The 15,089-nt window shown below is 48.6% G+C and overlaps 6 protein-coding genes across 6 annotated transcripts; 2 read left to right on the top strand and 4 right to left on the bottom strand.

The window, feature by feature from the left end:
- Positions 1-1,300: 1,300 nt before the first annotated feature.
- Positions 1,301-3,130, top strand: FPOAC1_000684 (uncharacterized protein; the record flags this gene model as incomplete). Its single annotated transcript, XM_044845295.1, has 9 exons — positions 1,301-1,376; positions 1,696-1,759; positions 1,837-1,893; positions 1,955-2,057; positions 2,112-2,260; positions 2,312-2,368; positions 2,419-2,568; positions 2,616-3,041; positions 3,091-3,130. The coding sequence occupies 9 exons, from the start codon at positions 1,301-1,303 to the stop codon at positions 3,128-3,130; spliced, it is 1,122 nt and encodes a 373-aa protein (XP_044711211.1).
- Positions 3,131-5,245: 2,115 nt separating this feature from the next.
- On the bottom strand, positions 5,246-5,931 carry FPOAC1_000683 (uncharacterized protein; the record flags this gene model as incomplete). The annotated part of the gene is made up of 3 exons (XM_044845294.1): positions 5,246-5,477; positions 5,542-5,626; positions 5,688-5,931. The coding sequence occupies 3 exons, from the start codon at positions 5,929-5,931 to the stop codon at positions 5,246-5,248; spliced, it is 561 nt and encodes a 186-aa protein (XP_044711210.1).
- Positions 5,932-6,532: 601 nt separating this feature from the next.
- On the bottom strand, positions 6,533-7,719 carry LAD1 (L-arabinitol 4-dehydrogenase; the record flags this gene model as incomplete). The annotated part of the gene is made up of 2 exons (XM_044845293.1): positions 6,533-7,463; positions 7,523-7,719. 2 exons carry the CDS (start codon positions 7,717-7,719, stop codon positions 6,533-6,535), a joined length of 1,128 nt encoding a protein of 375 aa, XP_044711209.1.
- A 1,749-nt stretch (positions 7,720-9,468) lies between these two features.
- On the bottom strand, positions 9,469-10,441 carry FPOAC1_000681 (uncharacterized protein; the record flags this gene model as incomplete). Its single annotated transcript, XM_044845292.1, has 2 exons — positions 9,469-9,591; positions 9,647-10,441. 2 exons carry the CDS (start codon positions 10,439-10,441, stop codon positions 9,469-9,471), a joined length of 918 nt encoding a protein of 305 aa, XP_044711208.1.
- A 518-nt stretch (positions 10,442-10,959) lies between these two features.
- FPOAC1_000680 (uncharacterized protein) lies at positions 10,960-11,722 on the top strand (the record flags this gene model as incomplete). Its single annotated transcript, XM_044845291.1, has 2 exons — positions 10,960-11,147; positions 11,197-11,722. 2 exons carry the CDS (start codon positions 10,960-10,962, stop codon positions 11,720-11,722), a joined length of 714 nt encoding a protein of 237 aa, XP_044711207.1.
- A 180-nt stretch (positions 11,723-11,902) lies between these two features.
- Positions 11,903-13,207, bottom strand: FPOAC1_000679 (uncharacterized protein; the record flags this gene model as incomplete). The annotated part of the gene is made up of 1 exon (XM_044845290.1): positions 11,903-13,207. The coding sequence occupies one exon, from the start codon at positions 13,205-13,207 to the stop codon at positions 11,903-11,905; it is 1,305 nt and encodes a 434-aa protein (XP_044711206.1).
- Positions 13,208-15,089: the final 1,882 nt, after the last annotated feature.

Below are 15,089 nucleotides of genomic sequence, written 5' to 3'. Positions count from 1 at the left end.
GGGCCGCAGTGGATAGGTAATATTGTATGAAGTAGACCTACGTAAGAGCAGGGCAGCATTTTCTACTACATAGCAATGGAGGGATGGGTTGATTAGTTATTGTTGCTGTGTTTATCTATTCTGGTTAGTTCATGCCACGTCCTCTTTCAACTCGTCAGATGCTTCAAGGATGGTAACACAAAACTTCAACAGCATTTCGAGGCGCATGATGATAATCACATAAATAAATAACAAGCAAGACTCGACCTCGACTCGACTCGACCAACAGCTCTTGAAGTGAGCAAGGGGGTGTGATGTAAAAAAAAAAAAAGATGGAAGGATGGGTGGGAGGACCCTCAAGAGCCACACCCACAGGTCCCACGTTCAACTGTTCCTTAATGCCTGTCCATCTCTGTAGAGCCTGTACTTGTACCTCGACCGCCGGTGCCTGGGCTGGGCTGGGTTCGTACCGGACTGTACCTGCCTTGCCTTGCCTTTCCTTTCCCTTCTTTTCCCTTGGTGACCGCATTGTAAGTCAATAGTAGGAGTTCCCGCAATATTAGCTTAGCTGTACCTACCTCCTACCTTGCCTTTCTTTATCCATGTCCTGCTCTGTCCTGCGCTCCAACTCCAGCTCCAGCTCCACACTTCGGCCAACAGCAATAAGTATCAACAACCTTCCTCTCATCTTCTCCAGCTTCCTTCTCGACCGCGACCCTTTTTTTTACTCTCTGCCATTGGGATTATCTGCTTTCAGCTGCGAGTTTTCATAACTTCATTCAAACGTCTCTGATTGACGGGATATCAATTATCTAGTCGATCGCGTTCCTAGAGAAGCCCAAGAGAACAAAAACCCCTCCTACAATCTTCAAGCTCAACTCAACCTAGCTGAGCTGGTTGGTCTTCGTCCACCAACCAACCGTCTTACGTTCTGCTCCTCAGCCAACCGAATTGTGAAGAGAGAAAAATCTCACACTGAAATCTGCCGAACAAGGTCTTTTGTTGTATTCCAGATTTTTTTCTTTTTGCAGTTTTGAAACCGACCAAATCCTAAACTCTACTGCCAACGTTCCGCCTCGATCAACTTCACGATTCGCATGAGCCAACCTGCTCAAAACCTTTGCTCTTAATCGACGGCCCATTATCAACCATCCTTGGCGTTTCTTGGGTAGCTCCCGAATATATCTTCTACACGGAGACCAACTTCACATAAGCTCAAGTTTGAAGCTGTGTTCATTCCAGTGAGTGTTAATGTTATCAACTGCGGATACGAGATGTTCTCGAGCTTCTTTTTTTCCCTCCTTGCAATCGTGTTTTACCGATGGACTGTTACTCGACACTACTGCCGGTCATCAACACTCTGTATACCGTTCGCAAGGCCATTGTGGAACAGTGGCGTATGACTGCTGTGTTTCGCCAGCTGTTGATCTTGTTCGGTTTTCTTTGGGCCATTTTAGGGTCCATGCTCGGGTGATCCTCAAGTTGTTGAAACAGCCCATTGAAACCCCGTGGTGCCCACGAAACTTGCTGCCCTTCTCCTGAGGACACAAATAATGCACCCTGCGGGTGGCCCTCAGTTCATGCAGTGTCCGGCGTTCAGAATTCATTCCTCATCTTGTCCTTCGCCCGACAAACATTCGCGTTATCTTTTTCTTATACATCCTCCATTTGGTGGATCTCAGCTTATTACATTCGTTCATCTGCTAACACCCGCAGCCATATTCTCCACCACTACTAGAAACTTCGCTCATCCTGGATTCGAAAGCGAAGACCAGATTGCGTGCGTCATCTACCACAGCCAAGTCACCTTGTGCTGTTGTTTTGCCCTTTGGCCTTCCTGGTTTACTCTGACCCCAGACAGGACGTGGGACTTTTCACAATTTCCCCCATGGCAGTGATGCCTCCACAAAACAGGTACGATAGATCTCATAATGTGCCTCTTGGGGATCAATCGAGCTCATATTCTGGACTATAGTGTAAATGGGTCAGAGAGGAGGTACATCGAAGATGGTATATGGCAGCATGGCCGTTTCTATGGGTCTTGGAAACCCGACAAGTACTTGTTTCCTATTGATTCGGTAAGTTGTCGCACCTCAAGATAGTGAGATGCAGTGTTGATATATGACCCTCAGGAAGAATTGAACCGCCTTGATATCTTCCACAAGGTTTTTCTTCTCGCTCGAGATAATCAGCCGCTTCAGGTAAAACTTGAACGGAAAGCACCTAGGATCATGGATATTGGTACCGGAACAGGTATATGGGCGATAAACGTGGCGGAAGAGTCTGTGTTCTCCATATACAGTTACTTGGGCTATCCGCTAACATGACCTAGATGTTTCACAGATGCTCAGATAATGGCTGTTGATCTAAACCAGATCTTGCCGGCATTGTAAGACTTCACAAGACATTTTATTCTGGAATTTTTACTAACGAGAACAGAATCCCTCCAGGAGTATTACCAAAGCAATATGACATCGAGGAACCCATATGGGACTCATTATTCACGGACTGCGATTTTATACATATGCGGATGTTATTGGGAAGTATCCAAACAGACCTGTGGCCCCAAGTATACCGCAATGTATTCGAGTAAGATCAATATTCGTGGACAAGTTTTATTGCTAACTGCTAATCAGGCACTTGGCCCCAGGCGTTGGTTTCTTTGAGCAAATTGAAGTCGATTGGACACCCAGGTGTGACGATGATGAGCGCCCTCCGAACTCCGCATTTGAGAAATGGGCAGAGCTTTTCTTTGACGGAATGGACCGATTCAACCGCATTGCTAGAGTTGTGCCTCAAGAAACACGGCAGTTGCTTGAAGCCACAGGTTTCACAGACGTGAAGCAGGAAGTGATCCGTGCCTACGTCTGCCCCTGGTCTTCCGACAAACAGGAACGGGAGATTGCCAGGTGGTTCAATATCGGACTATCTCATAGCCTGGAAGCTTTGAGCCTGAAACCACTGGTCGAGAAACTTGGCTGGAAGGCTGATGATATTCGTCAGTTATGTACAACCGCAAAGCGTGAGACCTGTGTTTTACGGTTCCACACTTACTGCAATATGTCAGTCTTCAGATTAAATCTCTATCATACCCAGCTAACACATCTGCAGCTATGTCTGGACAGCGAGGAAGCCCGACCAGCCAAAGTAAACCGTGGCTTTGGCTCAGAAAAGATTGTCAACGCAGGGCACAAATACAGGGCATGTCTCCATGAAGCTCATAAGCACCATATGAAATCTATCAAGGCAGAAGTTAGACAAGGCCTTGTTCTTCAATTCTTTGCCAGGGTAGTTGTGAGCCCAAACCGGCCCCGGGCAAGATGGCGTGGTTACTGGCGCGGTGAGCAACCACACCCTGGCGATTCCTAAATGATACCACGATTTTCCAAGCATGTTACAGTGCTTCTCTCTTCTCATCCTTTGGCGGTCCCTCGAGTTTCAAGAGACGCTTCTCCTTAAAATGAGCGTGGCACTGACGGCTAGCGAACAAGGATCCCAGTTGGTATCACCAACAGCGGGGCTTGATCACATCAACCTGTCAACCATTATGAAAAAGCCTGTCGATCGGGCGAAATTATCTGACCGCTAGACGCTAGTCACCAGGTCAAGATCATTTGCCAAGGGGACCATTTTCTGAGCGCGTATGTTAGCGACGGCTCCATTATGGTTACGGCGCGGGTTGAAAGAAAAAGACTGTTGTGCCAAGGACCAACCCAGGACTCCATAATAGGTCCGCACACCTCGGGACGGGCCTCGTTCGTTTCGGACCTCCAGCCCAGGCCAGGGTGCGGATCGCACGGGTGACTCGACCGGGCCACACACTACATCCCATGTATCTCATACACGATCTTCGCGCGCGGTTGTGTCTTTTTCATCTCTGCAACAGCTTTCGGTTTGGGCTATCGTTTGTTAGACGCCCGGCCAACTTCGTGTGTGAAATAGGACATTTAGGCGAACGAAAGGGCCCATACCCCGGATCTGTACTTAGTTCCAGAAGCAGAAGGTGGACGACAGGGTCGAGATCCTTGGAATTATGGCGATTTGATCTAGAAGATCCCGATTCAGCATAACTCTTCGCAAGCCTTACCACAGTTGAGCTATATAATCCTTTGTGTACATTTACCGCCAAATATCTTCTCACTTGGTGGGATACAAAAGTCTATATAAGCCAATATGACGGCATCTACCGAGCCCTTGAGTGACTATGTAGGCCTTCGCTCGAATCAATATAGCCGTTGCCATGATGAATAGATAAGAACTTGGCCCCATTAAACCTTTAACTTTTACCTCTTGAAACATCTAGCGCATCTTCAATAGCCTACTCGTGTGATAAAACCGTCAGATGAAAACAATATGCAAACCACCACCGGCATAATGGTGTATACTGTTTCATCTGATATGAGCTTATAGGCTGCTAACCGTTGCCTAAACAGCCTAATCAAACTGATATTCACTGTAGCGTTTCAGTATATGGCCGTGTAGTATGCCCGTTGTGCATGATACTGAACCATGGGTGAGTTGGTATTGCAAATTTTCTGTTTCTCTAACCTAAGGCTGACATGGAACATCACATTTGATGATATTATTGAACCATATTAGAAAGTCTGCAGCTGGGCCTCGAAGAAATGGGTGTCATTTCGAGTGGGGAGGAGCTCTACAGATACTCTTTCTGAGGAGCCTTAGATTGGACTCTCTGAAACTCGAGAGGGGTTTGATAAGTGACATGACAACCATTGTTACAAGAAGCAAAATAAATGTTTCAGCTTTCCCGCTACTGTTAAGCAAGGGCTTGAGTCATGACAACCAGACAGAGTAACTAACCGGACAAGGTGGCTCAGCATAGTATTTCAAGCTGCTCATGCCAATGCCATGCAAAGCGGATTGTTCAATAATGCATTGAATGCACCAAAGACAAGATAGTACAATACTTTACAAGGTTCTCTTCATCCATAAGAGTCGTTTCGTTATTAGATATCATTGTCGAAAGCCCTCCACGGCGGGGATCACCTGCCGTAGCTTGATTGATGTACAGTTCTACAAAAGAAAGATGCTCAGGACAAACATCGAGGTCCGGTAAGATCGGTATTCCCAAGTCTCCTAGTTTTCAACTCCCCCCCCCCCCCCGAAACAACCAGTCTCCAACCAGACCCTCCCAGACGTCCTCAGCCAGGAAGGTCCATGTCTATAGTCCATTCGTCCTTATTTGCTCATCACGGTCCAGCACCGTTTGATCCTTACAACTCCTGCTCCAACGCAAGAGACACGTTTAGTGGTGGGAAGAGACCTCGCCGCGGTAACCGACAAGCTTGAATCGGCCAATAATCTCGCCAACGGTGAAGAAACCGAGGACCTCGGCCGCAACGACGCCACCAGCTGCAAGCTGGGCAGGGCCGATATTTTTCACTTGCTGGACGAGGTTCTGAGAAGACTGGATGATGGTGCGGTTCTGGATGGACTTGATGAGGTTTTGGTAGGTGGTTTGGAAAGTGGCCATGTTACTGTTGGGCCTGCATTAGCCGATTATCCCGCCATGACAAGAGGCAATTGTGAAGCATAACTCACGGAGGGCTCATCTTTTGGTTCTGGAAAACAAACTTGCCAAGCTCGAGGCCGACCTTGGAGTAGTAGACGACGAAAGGGACTTGTCCTGTTTTTGAATGTCAGCCTTCAACGGTCGGCAACTGGGTCCCAAGCGATGGTGGACGTACGCTCGACAAAGCCGATGATCTTGCCCGTTCGTCCGCCGACCTTGCCCAAAGTGCTAGCAAGACCCTTTGCGTAACCAGCAATAGCAGGTCCAGCGGTAGATGTGACACGCGATAGACCCTCTTGGGCTCGGGTGGCAGCCTGCTTAGCGTTCTCAGCAGCCTTCTGAGCAGTGGTGCTCTCGAAGCGTCGGGCGGCAACACGTAGAGCCGGCGAGCGGAGCATAGGACGAGCGAGGGAAGACATTGCGGCGGTTTGGGCTGTGAGAAGAGTGCGAGATGCCTCGTAGAATCGAAATCGGAGCTCCTCGGTGTGGAAAGACCGGCTGCGGGTGGTCAATTGATGGAGTCGAAGCTGGTCGTGATCTTAAGTGAGGTCGTCTGAGGGAGAAAAAAAGCTCGGGAGAACTCGCTGGATGGTGGTTGGACGGGAGCCGATAGAGGTGCGCTAATCCATTTTCGGCACAGGTGTCCGCGCTCCCGCTGGGTCAACGGCAAGCACCTCTATGAATTCCTTTATAAACCTCTCTTCTAGGATCTCTCAAAATATCTACCAAGACGGTAAACTTTTCATCTTTCTTTTGTTTCATTACAAGATCTTTTTCTTCGACGTCGTCGTTTTTGGCAGTCCCCATCCTCGTCTTCTGTCTTATCACCAGGAAACTCTGTCTTACATCATTGCTCACACTTCATACCTACTAAATAAGCAAACAGCAGTTCTTCGCAAATTTCTTAAATTCTCATGTCTATATCCCAAGGAGGCTATTTACAGTCTTTTAGCAGACTCACGCCTCGGTTTCAAAAGCATACGCCGAGCACCGAATCCCTCTTAATCAACATTGCATGTTTTATTCCAAACTCTGAATCATGACCTTGATCGCCCCGGTCTTGGGATCTGCTGATGTCTCAAACGCCTTGATCGCATCCTCAAGCTTGAACTTGTGAGTAACTAATTTAGAAAGATCAACCACGTTGTTCTCGACGAGGCGGATGGCCCGAGGCCAGGTGTTGCAGTATCGGTACTGTAGCTGAATGTCTACCTCCCGAACACTTGCGCGCATGAAGGGAATGTTGATCTCATTCTTTCCAACACCAATGATGAAGACCTTGCCACCAAACTTGACAGACCAGACCGCAGCAGCGATACTGCTTTCAACGCCAGTGCACTCCATAGCGACGGTGGGCTCGACACCACCAAAGCTCTTGACGATGGCCTTCGCGGAGTCCTCAGCAGACAGTCTCTCAACCTTGTGAGTGATAACGCGGGGGCAGAGCTCCTTGGCAAATGCCAGTCGGCTCTCTGAGATATCGGTGATGACGATGGGCGAAGCACCAGCGGCAGCGCAGCACTGGAGTGTGATCAATCCGATAGGTCCAGCACCGCAGATCAGAACAGGGTCTCCCAGGCGAACCTCGGCCCTTTGCATGCCGGCCAGAGCAACACTGAGAGGCTCAAGAAGAGCGCCGTTCTCATATGACATATTTCCAATCTTGTGACACCAGACAGCGGGATGGTTGATGTATCGGCGGAGCATGCCAGGGACAGGAGGGGTAGACAGGAACTGGACGGTCTCGCAACCATTATATCGGCCAGTAAGGCAAGGTTCGCAGGTACCGCAGGGAATGTTGGGTTCGACGGCGACTCTGTCGCCAACCTTGAGATGGCTGACAGACGGGTGCACGGCAATAACCTCGCCGGCAGACTCGTGACCCAAGATGTGGTCTCCCTCGACAATCATGGGACCGATGCAGCCAGCATGCCAGAAGTGGACATCGGAACTGTGCCCTCGTCAGCAATTGTTCTTAGTGAGGCAGGGTCGAGGATAAAAGCGACATACCCGCAGATACCGGTGCTTCGAATAGCAACACTAACCTCGCCTTGCTTCAAGTCAGAGCCGGACTTGATAGCTTCGGCAGAGGGCTCAGCAGGAGCAACCCAGAGGTCATGATTGGGGTTGGTATAAACGCCAACATTGGGCTTGAGAGTGGTCTTGACGTCCACAACTCCGTTACCTTCTACTGCTGAGGGGCTCATTATGGGCAATGCGTGTAGGCCGTGGGTTAGATGCTGGTGTTGCGACGCAAGTTAAGAGTCTATGGGCTGAAGGAAAGCGAAAGAAGACACGAAGAGAGGTGATGAGCACTCCCAAACCGAGGCGCAATGGCTCTTTAAATCATAGCACTACCCTCTCCTTGCACGGAGAAAAATTTGGGGTCATGCGCGCTGCTATCGGTATATGTTTGGTTGCCTGCTCGCATGGCAAATCTGATTCCCCACGTTGAAACAAGAAGACAGGGCCTTGAGATCCGGAACGCACCAACAGCTCGCCCACGTCGTTCGTTTGAGGGGTTTGTGGGGTTATTGCCTCGGTGGAGGCTGTATCACCCACTGCATATTGTCTCCCGCGCCAATCACAGAAACCGGCCCGGGAATCCCAAGGCGCCATCCCACTACAACGGGCTTCTAGTGCAGAGTGGCTGCTCTTTAAGATTCGCGGTTGAATTCGCTGTACAGCTTTTGCCGGTCCTTTGGTCAAGCTCCTTCTGGGCAGATATCCGGTGATATACATGACTGTGCCGCGGGCCATAAGACTGTAAATACCCATGCCTGTCTTTAAAGATTCCCGGCATATTGACGCAGAGCTCTTCTTTGCTGTTACAACCGTTTTGTTTAAACGCTGCCGAAAACTTTCCAGTTCCGGCTTCTCCACACCCAGAAAAGAAAATAGTGTCTGCTTGACGTCGACAGTTGAGTGACATTCTTCCTGCGGAGTCAAGGAAGCGTGTGTATCTTCAAGGCAGCTCTTAACTGGCACGGCTAATTATACAGTTGGAGCTCCAAGCGGGTCCGGATTCAGTAGTATCATCAAATCCTTATCTCTATCTTCTTGACTTAACGTTACCTTTTGGGTAAGCTCTTGCGAAAGCGAGACAGAAGTTATTGCGAACAATGTCCGGAAGATTCCAGATCGCGACAACCGAACCAATCACGGTGAGTGGAATGGCCTCGCAATGCTTCATCTTCGGATCCATACGATCTGGCGCATGTCGTCCCAGGTTAAAGTCTCGGCGGAATGTACGTCTGCTAGGGTCCCCTACAGTTATGTGCGGATCCTTCTTCTTCCACTCAAGTCATAAGAACAATTCAAATCTCTTTCAGTCAGCTGCCAAACCTGCCAGGCAAGGTCGTTCCTGGATATTTATGTCGCTTGACGTCCAGGCATTGGCGCGCTCAAATAGAGCAAAAAAAAAATAACGGACTTGTGCTGGTATCATGCTGCCCAATGCTTCTCGACTCCTGCACCTGCATCGTCAATCTCGTATAACAAAGCAGCAGAAGCGATAGCTCGAGGCACCGACAAGTGCACTCGACGTAGCGGTGCGCTCAAAGCTTCTTGAGGAGAGGCTATTTATTCCGGGCCTAGCATTCAGCAACTTCGAACGAAACCGAACCCGGCCTGATGACTTTTGTTTCGCACGGGTAGTTGTGAACCAGCCACATACATTAGTGGCGGATGTCTCAAAAGATATGGATCGCATTATGAACAACTCACGTTTCCTTTAGCTCAGAATACAGTCTTTGCGTGAGAAAAACTGTTATCAAACATTGGGTACAATGCGCTTGCGGTAACATGTAGCATCATGGTTTAGGACTGATCGCCGGCCTTTGATTGAAAGGATAACAACTATGAAGAAGGAGGTAATGAGGGCATGCGTGGGTATCGTCAAATTGTCCGATCAAACTAATATACAGATACAGATGGGCTATAGTCTTTTGGTCGGTTTATCCTGATGAAGCAGCCTGGCCCTTCTGCTGCTTGAGCTTTTCCTCGAACTTTTCGAATTCCTGCAGGGCAATTTCCTCCTCTTGATCCATCACTTGCTTAACGCCCTTGACCTCTTCAATCTGTAACATTGTCAGTTCAGAAATGCGTCAGGGAATCATAATCGCCAAAACTTACATAATGCATCAGCATACCCTCAATTCCATTTTTGAGTGTAACTGTGCTTGAATCGCAAGTACGGCAAGCGCCTCGCAGTCGCAAATGCACGTAGCCCTCGTCATCAAAACCGCGAAAATCAATATCTCCACCATCTTCCTGGATGGCTGGACGAATCCGTGTCTCGAGAAGTTCCTTGATCATACCGACAACTTCACTATCGTTCTCATTGTAGGCGAGACTGTCCTCCTCAACAGGAGCACCAGACTCTCCCTCACGGCGCTCGGAAATGGTAACAATTTGCTCGCCCGCAGTGATGGCTTCTGTAATAAGTGCAAATATCTCGGGTCGAATATGTGCCCAGTTGGCGTCGGCAGCTTTTGTGACGGTTATAAAGTCGGCACCATAAAAGACAGAAGTGACTCCGTCGATGTTCATGAGCTTAGCGGCCAGAGGAGAAGGGTGCGGGTGAGAAATCGTTGCTCGAGGGTTGAGGTATTCGATGAAAGGTGTAGAGAATTCTTCGGGAACTACTCGATGGTTTGGTAAAAACTTGAGGGCATCTGGGTTCGGGGTATTCTCCGTCTGGATGAAGATGGTTCGGACGCCGCTACCGATGCCAGCGAGACTCGGCGTTACTGTATTGACGATACGCTGTCGTTGCGCAAGTGGTCGCAGTCCAGAAGAGATGGAAGGAATTTGAGATCGAATAGTACCTATTGAGCGAGTCCATCGTGGGACTGCCCGGGATGATGTTTCCGTGACAGGCCGAGTGAGAGCGGCTAATGTCCGTGACATGGTCCTGGAGGATGCCATGATGGAGTGATTAAAAAGAGCAAGGTTAAAAGGAATGGATGATATCGTTACTATAAGACCAAAGATTTGAGAGAGTTTCGTGAGATGTAAAAAATATACGTCCCGTGTATGGTCAGGTCAAGAGAGAAAATCCGTTTCGGACTCGACGGTTATGATATCGCAACTTTTCGCCGCTCTCGGTAACCTATTATCTAGCCCGTGATTGGCCTGAGCATTAGTAATGTGTAAGCTTCTTATGATGCAAGGGCAAGTTTGAAGTCTCCATGAGAAAGCACGGACCAGATTATGGTTCTTCTTTTTTTCTATGGCGTCCTGAGCCGAAGCGCGCAATGACGCGGGGCGGTCTTGGACCCCTTGAACTTTATGTTTGTATTGATGGATCTTTTTTTTTTCGTTTACTTTTTTTCTTCTACTGCTTCCATCATTATTGAACAACTCTATCAAAGCAGAATACTTGGCTATTTTTTCAATCACTATTCGGCTTTCTTACTACTCTAAGTACTTGCTCTGTTGCCACAATGTCAGAACAACAACAAGAAACACCAGATGCTCCCATTCTTCAATCAGAAGAAGCTCCTGCGCCAACTCACCAAGCTCAGAATGAAGATGTTGACAAGCCAACGACAACAACACCAAACCCGTCGCTATGCAGTATCTGCAACACGAACCCGCCAAAGTACAAATGTCCGCGATGTCGTCTTCCATAGTAAGTTTACCTCAGTAACAAAGTTAAGCATTGATTAACAAGAGTGAAGCTGTTCTGTCGCATGTAATAAGATCCATCGCGAGAATCACCCTCCCGATCCTGAAGTAGTATCCCAACCCGAACTTCCACGACCGGAATCGCAAGCCCAACAAGTCACAGAGCCTCGGCCTTTCGATCCTTCTAATCCCTTTCAAGCTCTCGAAACATCTGAAAAGCTTCGTCTTCTCTTTCGAAAGTATCCTGATCTGCCTGATCAGCTCCTCAAAATTGATGCTGCCACACTCCCGCCTCCCGAGACGAAGCCCGCTATTCCTGCTTCCCTTTTAAAGGGCCTCCCGCCCAAGCAGGAGGCTTGGAACCACGATATCGGCATACAGAACGGCAAAGAGGCTTTGCGCAAGGCGCGGCGTGCAGGTGGTGAGCAGGGTGATGCTATCCGCGAGTATTCAGAGCTCATCCTCCACCTTATAAATACGGAAAGCGCAAACACAGACGTGGACAATATTCTGAGACAGCAACTCGCACAGGAAGACACAAAACTCATCGAGCGCTTGATGCAACAAGAAAAGCGCTGAGCTCATTAGTTTTCTTCAAGTCATTTGCAGAATCACAGAATATGATTGTTTGTTTCGGCGCAAAAGAATATGTTGATTGATATTAAATAAACAAGCGAAATACTACAGTAATGGGTAGGCTATTGTTTCTCATTCACTATCAACTGTCCACCATGCTGTACATTCTGAGTCCATTATTTGCTAATGTATGAATCGCTTAAGGAACCCAGGCTTTGGCGACTTTGGGGAAATAGACGGCTGTGACGCTGTCTCAACGACACGGGGGCCATCCTTCTCGTCTGTCGCTTTTTGCTGGCTTACACTGGTCTTTCGATGCTTGAGACCTCCCCACTTCGAGTCTCGTTGAACCTTTGCGGATTGGTCACTCTGCGACCAGTCCACACGATGTATTTCAGCTGTATGCTGGGGATTTGGGACATTGACGAAGCTACCTCTTCGCGATCCAGAGGTTGCTGCACTGGTCTCTGACCCTCGGCGGTTGGGGGAAACATTGCCGCCGAATTCTTGCTTGAATGGGGTTGCTGGACCAGAATCGCGAAATGACGACGATGTGTCCGAAAAGCCCGATGAGCTAGCAGAGCCACGTCTTATGCTAGGAGCAATGTTTCCCTGAAAGCCTCCAACACCCGTAGAATCTCGTCGGAATGGTGATGGGGGTTGAGGGTCATTTTTTCCTGACATGTTGCCTGTGCTCATTCTTCTTGGTAGTTCGGGTCTGTTACCGTACGAACTCAGACTACCCCGAGCGTTTTGTCTCTTTTGCTGAGGGGCTCTCTCGTTCATCTCGACAGTACCGGCCAACTTGGACTGACTATAACCGCTTGACGGTCTACCACTGCAGATACTCTGTGCCCGCTTGTATTGTCTGTGGTAATCTTGCAACGAAATAGTGGCGTTGCTCGTGGATCGAGGTCCAGGGGCAGGCCTCATGCCTTTGGGTGAAGTCTTTTGTGATAAAGTCTCTACAGTTGTGGTGCGGGCGAACTGCTGTGCTGCTACTTGTGGAACATGCCTGTAGGGAGCAGGCTTCTGAGCATCTCCCGCCTGTTGGCTTTGTGCTTCATCAGTATAGTTCGAGCCCTTGAAACGGAATGCATCAAATATGCTACCCCGGCGCGGAGGCTTTCCAGGTGATGGCAGGTTCAGCTTGCCGCTGCCTTTCTTGAAAGATGCTGATGACACCATAGTTGTTGTTGACGGACTGAGGTGTGTTTCGGGGATAGTTCTTGGCGATGGTGCGCCCATGCTCATGACAGACAGCGGCGACCTGGCAGAATTCTCGATATGGATTGAAGGACTGGGTTGGTTGTAAGACTCGACGGACAGGCCGCCCAACTTGGCACTCAACTCACTGGGGTCCAGTGGTTTAATTTGCAGCGCCGTTGGTCGATGTCTCGCCTTTCCGCAGCCATTTGCAGTATTTGTCAAGCCGTGAGGAGGGTCCTCTACTGAGGCACCAGTTGTATACAACATAGTTGTGGTCATGATGGGTGAACTGGGCAACGAGCTTGGAGTTGGAGTTGGAGTTGAATAGGGTTCTAGCGGGTGGGAAGCCACTACGGTTGCAACACAACACCAATCACAGAAAGAGTGTTGTTCTGAGTAACTGAAGAGGAAAAGTGAGCGTAGCGTTGTTGCTTTATACTGAAAGAATGATGAAGGATGTTGATAAATCTTCTCGTATGTCCGCACGCTGGGAGGTCGGTAAAATAAATACATTTAGCTGGAAACGTACGCTAGGATAATACAGCATCATCAATCGTTCATTCCTCCTGCCAAAGGTTGTCAATCAAGACTCAGCCCACCAAGAGAAGGTTTGAGGTTGTCGGTGATGGCGGGCACTGATCTCGTGGCGTAGCCAACTTCGACCCGGAGGCAAGTCCCTGGACCGGTCCGGGCAAAGCCATGTGTGCTCTGCGTTCCTGACGCCGAAAAAGAGTGCCTCCCGCTGTCCGTCCAGTATTTGACAAAACCTTATTCTTCGGAGATGGCTGTTTTGGGACATAGCTCGCAAGAGCAAGGCTAATTGTTGTTGGATATCCTTTTAGGAAGTTCTGGAGCTGCATGTACATACTTGCCTACTCATTTGCACTCACATGTATAAATGCAGAATCTCGAGTAAGACACTTGAGCTCATTTTGTCTTATACACCCCTGTCAGAGCCAGCAAGCCTACTCAATAAGCTCATTGCACGAATAGACTCACGAGTATATCAAGCTATTCCGTGCATTAGCACCCAAAGACAACGTGTGCCGCATAGTTCACAAACTCTTGTTGTTCAGCTGCTGATGGGGTAGTCTATTGTGTTGATGCAAAGCTGCCAATGGAATCCTGCCCCGAGGGGCCAGACCTTATGAAACTAGCTTTGCCAAACGCAGAAGAGCTCTAACTTACTCGGCACGGAAGGTTGTTATGCTTGGTTCCTTCTCTTTGCCGAGCAGCACTCAGCTGGAGAGTAGCTAGTAATCAATCAGATACACAAGGGGGTTGACTGACTGCGGCCAAGCAACGGTTGCACTTTTATTATATGTTATGGTTAGAAATACGACGAATGCTTTAGTGATTCCCAGAGGTTCGGTCACATTGTGTGATAGGACGTTGCAGTGCATACTCAACCTTGGAGCTTGGTTGAACCATGTCCTGGATAGCATCATTTTTCCACTAACTACCAACGTACTTTCTCGACTTGAAATAGAGTTGTGACAACCAACCTGGAGGCGCTATACTTCGCGGGAGATATATCCGTGCGTGGCCAACAGGACACAGAGGGCGGTTCGTGCTTTTATTGACTTGAGAGTTCCCGCTTTTGGGCGTGGGAATGTGCCAAGACAATTGTCGGATACACTTCAAAGCGACGCCTCCAGAAGATGGTTGCCATGAACCTGGATAACAGCTGATGATCGCTGATGGACTCTCTGTAATTTTAGTTCGTCAAATGTTGAATGGCTGCAACATCTTTCCATTCCTCTGTGATACAAGACTCTCGTTGAACATAAAACGTAAGACAGACAAGATCATACATACCTTGGCGTTTATCGTCTCTTGGTGTTTTGCTGGTCTCATAAGCAAACCGAAATCCAAAGGATCGGATTACCAAATGTGATTTAAGACCAAATATGATCCACTGTTATCTGTCAGTTTAAAGCGACTTGTAGTGGAACATGAACCGGCGCCGGCCGACAGAAACGACACGGATGGAGAGTGTTCCCGTTAGCTGCTGGCCATTGAAGCGTGCAGGATGGGTCATGCTTCATGAATCGCGTGCATTGATTCATTTACAAGTCGTAAAGTCTTGTGGAGTATATAAGTCAACTTATGAGCTTATGTAGCCACAAGGCAATTAGGCTAGAGTACGGAGTACGGAAAT

This window comes from Fusarium poae, chromosome 1 (genome assembly GCF_019609905.1).
Source record: "Fusarium poae strain DAOMC 252244 chromosome 1, whole genome shotgun sequence".
NCBI lineage: Eukaryota > Fungi > Ascomycota > Sordariomycetes > Hypocreales > Nectriaceae > Fusarium > Fusarium poae.
The sequence above is the reverse complement of the archived record's forward strand: the minus strand, read 5'-3'. Positions and strand labels throughout refer to the sequence as shown.